This window comes from Acanthisitta chloris, unplaced genomic scaffold (assembly GCF_000695815.1).
Source record: "Acanthisitta chloris isolate BGI_N310 unplaced genomic scaffold, ASM69581v1 scaffold7858, whole genome shotgun sequence".
Taxonomy (NCBI): domain Eukaryota; kingdom Metazoa; phylum Chordata; class Aves; order Passeriformes; family Acanthisittidae; genus Acanthisitta; species Acanthisitta chloris.
Window position 1 is genome coordinate 21,421 of NW_008687502.1, and position 3,935 is coordinate 25,355.

The 3,935-nt window shown below is 41.9% G+C and overlaps 1 protein-coding gene across 1 annotated transcript; it reads right to left on the bottom strand.

Annotated features, from left to right (window-relative positions):
• Positions 1–3,802, bottom strand: NSA2 (NSA2 ribosome biogenesis homolog (S. cerevisiae); the record flags this gene model as incomplete). Its single annotated transcript, XM_009080616.1, has 5 exons — positions 1–257; positions 888–1,080; positions 2,151–2,330; positions 2,638–2,788; positions 3,621–3,802. Coding segments are annotated over 5 exons (774 nt in total), but the record flags the coding sequence as incomplete, so codon positions are not given.
• Between the last annotated feature and the right edge of the window lie 133 nt (positions 3,803–3,935).

Here is a 3,935-nt window from a genome sequence, read left to right on the forward strand (position 1 = left end):
AACATGAAAATTAAATTTCTTTATTTGGACAGTGTCCAGCTGAGTAAACAAATAGAAAAACATGAGCTGTTGTTTCTGGCTTCAGCAGCTTGTGGGGTTGATGCTCTTGAATGGCTGAAGGTTTCAAAGATCTTGCAAACTTGTTGAGACTCCACTTACTTTGTAGGAACCCACATCCAATGCTTGGTATCAAACAAGTAGAACTGCATTAATACAGCCATCATTTTCCGGGTTGTTCGTTACTTGTGCATATTTCCCTAAAGAGAAAAGGGAATTAAGTGTCTACAAAAGCTTGTAGTGGATCATAGATCCTTTTATGTTTCCAAGTTTAACCCACAAGCCTCTAAAGTGTAGGGACCAAATACACTTTCAAATCTAAATCTGCTTCTACTGAGCTGTAAACTTACGTTCTCAAAATAGTTTTTCAGGCTGTTTTTTATAATGGATATCTAGAGTGCTGAGTAGCTTAAAAAAAAAAGAATAAACTCTTAGGTTTGCTACTGTCTAAGTCAACCCCTCTGTTAAAAGAAGTCAGCCTGTTCCTATGAAGGTGCTCCTACACAGAACTTCCACTGAAAACGTGATTGTTCGTAGTGGTTGGTCATTACAGACTTGTGGCATTGCTCAATGTGACACACTGGTAAGCAAGTTGAGCCTTTGCTCTGAACTCCATCTAATTCGATTCTGGAAGTGTGAATGGAAAGACACAGATTTAACACTTAGAGCTTGTATTTTTAGAGCTGCTAGTAGTTGATTCTGCTACAGCCCAAACCTAACACCTACCAACAGATCAGTTATGACTATAGGATGGGGTCTTCACAATACATGAGGCAATGAGGACTTAAAACTTTTAAAAGTAGTTCTGCAGTATAACTAGGTAAACTTACCCCAGATAACTTTTCCCCCTTGTGTCACAAGGCCAAGCTCACTCACGTTCACCTCAATGACGGTACCCTTGGTGATTACACCCAGAGTGGTATACAAAGGAGAAGATGGATTCTTTTTCACACCAAGGATAGGTAGGCAGAAAGTAGCTTTAAGTTCAGGATGTGTCACATGTGCCTTCTTGAAACGTAAGCCCTGTTGCATAAGGAGTGTTAGAGTGAGTTAATACTTGTTTAAGCTCCTGTGACTGATCTAGTTAAACCCTTTCATCATTATGTCCCCAGCTTCAGATGTTTTGAGAGACTGGGAAGAATGTAACAACTTACAATACACTGTGCTAGCTGCCTACTACAGAATGCCAGATATACTTAAAAGCCTGACTAATGACAAGATAAAGCTTCCCGTGTATATTTTCAGGATGCAAGTTTTTAATAGTATCACAAAGGTAACACTTGCTACCTCAGATTGTTTCTGTTCCATGAGGAAAGTAAAAAATATTAAATATCCACTGCCAATAGCACTTTTTATCTAGTGACCTGCACTTTGTAAAGGCTACTTCACCATTAAGTACCATAAATTTTCCTGTGTCAATAGAAACCTATCCAAGGCTTCTGCATAAGACCATCAAACTACTAATGAAGTATATGACCCAACAGGCAGCCTGTACAGTGATTGTTGATTACTGTGAAGGCACAGGAACAGGTGTTTATATAAAAACTAGACCATCTCACTGAATCCAATTTTTCCTCCTGTGCACTGCCAGGCCCATAGCACCCAGGCACTGTTCCTGCAGCTGTGTAAGCAAAGATCAGGCTGCAGGCACAGCATTTCCCTCACATACAGTCATGACTGTGCTTCAAGCTTACTTAGGCCATAAGGAGGAATTTCTGTACATCTAGAACAGAGTTGGCTTCTGCAGCTGACAGAATCACTGCAGCTTGAAAAAGAAGCCTCCAACTTTAAAGTGCCTTTGATAAAGACTTTCCCATGCTGATTTGACAGCTTGTGGCTTTAGCTTACTGGTATCATCTGAGTTACAGGAGTAAACTCAGGTATTTCCACACAGACTGTGACTGCAAAGGCATCCCCCCACCCTCAAGCTATTAGAAGTATAGATATCTGCAAGGAAACTAACAGGGATGTACTACATCAGTAGTACTCAAGTACATTATCATGTAAGAACGCCTCCTCACCACAGAAACTCAGGGCAGTAAGTCAAAAGAATTTTAACTTAAACATTCCTTAAGGCTTGAGAATAAAATTACCATTGGTCGAATGAATCGCTCATACTTTGGAGGCTTCCTAGTAAATCCATCTCCAACGAAACAGACTTTGGTTACCATTCTCTTCCAGGCCTTCTTCTTCCTCTTCCCCGTGCGAATCACTTTTAAAACTTCTGTTTCTCCTTGTGCACGGACCTTTGGCACAGGAACCTCCCATTTCCCCTGACAGGGGGAAAAGAGAAAGGTCAATATTCTTACAAGTCACATTGCTCAACGATAACCAAAGCACAAAACAAAGTGCCCCTACAGCACAGTGGCAGACCAGACTTGTCATACAACTCGTAGCTACTTACTTAATCACCACTTAAAGTTATGAAAATCAAGATATTGCTATGGTCACATTGTCTTACACACTCAAAGTTTCAGGTTTTAATTAGTCTTTGCTTGGAGGCTGTTAGATAACCTGAGCATCAGCAACACAATGTGGTCCATGGCACAAGTAATTGCAAACTTTGATACAGTTACTTACAGCTTTTTCTTTCCTTTTCTGTTTGATCATGTTGGAGAGAACCTTAGCCCGGGACTGGCCCTCTCTGTCCAGCAGGTATGCTGGGACAGCTCCTTTGGGTGTCTTCTCATCACTCTTCTGCTTTGTATTTCTCTTCTCATGCATTTTAATGCTGCAAAGAAAGAAAACCAACAATAGAAGCAGAAAAAAAATGGGACTTATTTTTAGATATACCCTTTCAACTTAGACATTTGTAAAGAACTATATGTTTATATTTAAGGAATAATCCTAAATAATTTTCAAGGTAAACTAGTCATTTCACTTAATCTAACAACTGACAGACTGCAGAGTGTACAAAACCTCATCACTTCCTGCCAGGACAGGAACACAAGACATGCATATCCATAAACACAAGCACTTTGAGAGATGGTAGCTTCCTCTCTGACAAAGAGTAACACACCACTCCTCTTCTGAGGTTTGATGGCAATGCTTACAAACCTGAGGAACATGTGTTTGTAAAAAGGGTGAAGTGTTGTTAATTTTAAGGCCACTTAGGAAGGAAAAAAAAGACCTACCAAATAGTTAATTGAATGACCTCTACAAGTAGCTGAGGAAAATAACTGTCTGCACTTGGAAAACAACATAAACAACACGGTGGACATGCAGCAAGTTATTTAGCAGCAAAGGACACTATTAATAGCTTTGATTACAATTTCTGACCAACAGATACAATTTCCAGACAAATGCTTGTTACTGTAGTCTGTGCTGGAAAACACATGTAGCATTAAAAACCCCCCTGAATATACATATAATAATTCAAATATCAATTAACTCTTTATAACAATATCAACGTCTCATCTCATCCTTTGAGTGCCAGGATGGTGGAAAATATTATTTAAACATAAAACGTTTGAAACTAAGAGTGGTCAAGCACTGGATCACGTTTGCCAGATCACTGCTCAGGGAGGCAGTGGAGCCTCCTCAGCAAGGAGGCTGATACTCACGTCTTCTTCATCTGTATCTTCTCCGCATGCCGCTGCTTATGGTAGAGCTTGGCCTTCAGCCCGATCATCTTCTTGGCCTTGCGCGACCTCTCGTGAGCCTCGCGGCCCTCCTTCTTCCTCCGCTTCTCGTGGAGCCGGTACCCATAGCGCTTGCGGTGCAGCTCGATGTACTCATTTTGCGGCTGCGGACACAACGCACGGAGGTCAGAGCAGGGCCCGGCGCCTCCGCCGCACGCGGGGAGACCAGGGCACCCTCACGGCGGGACGACACGGCCTGATCCTCCCTCCCTCCCGCCCGCCCGTCGTGCCCCGTGC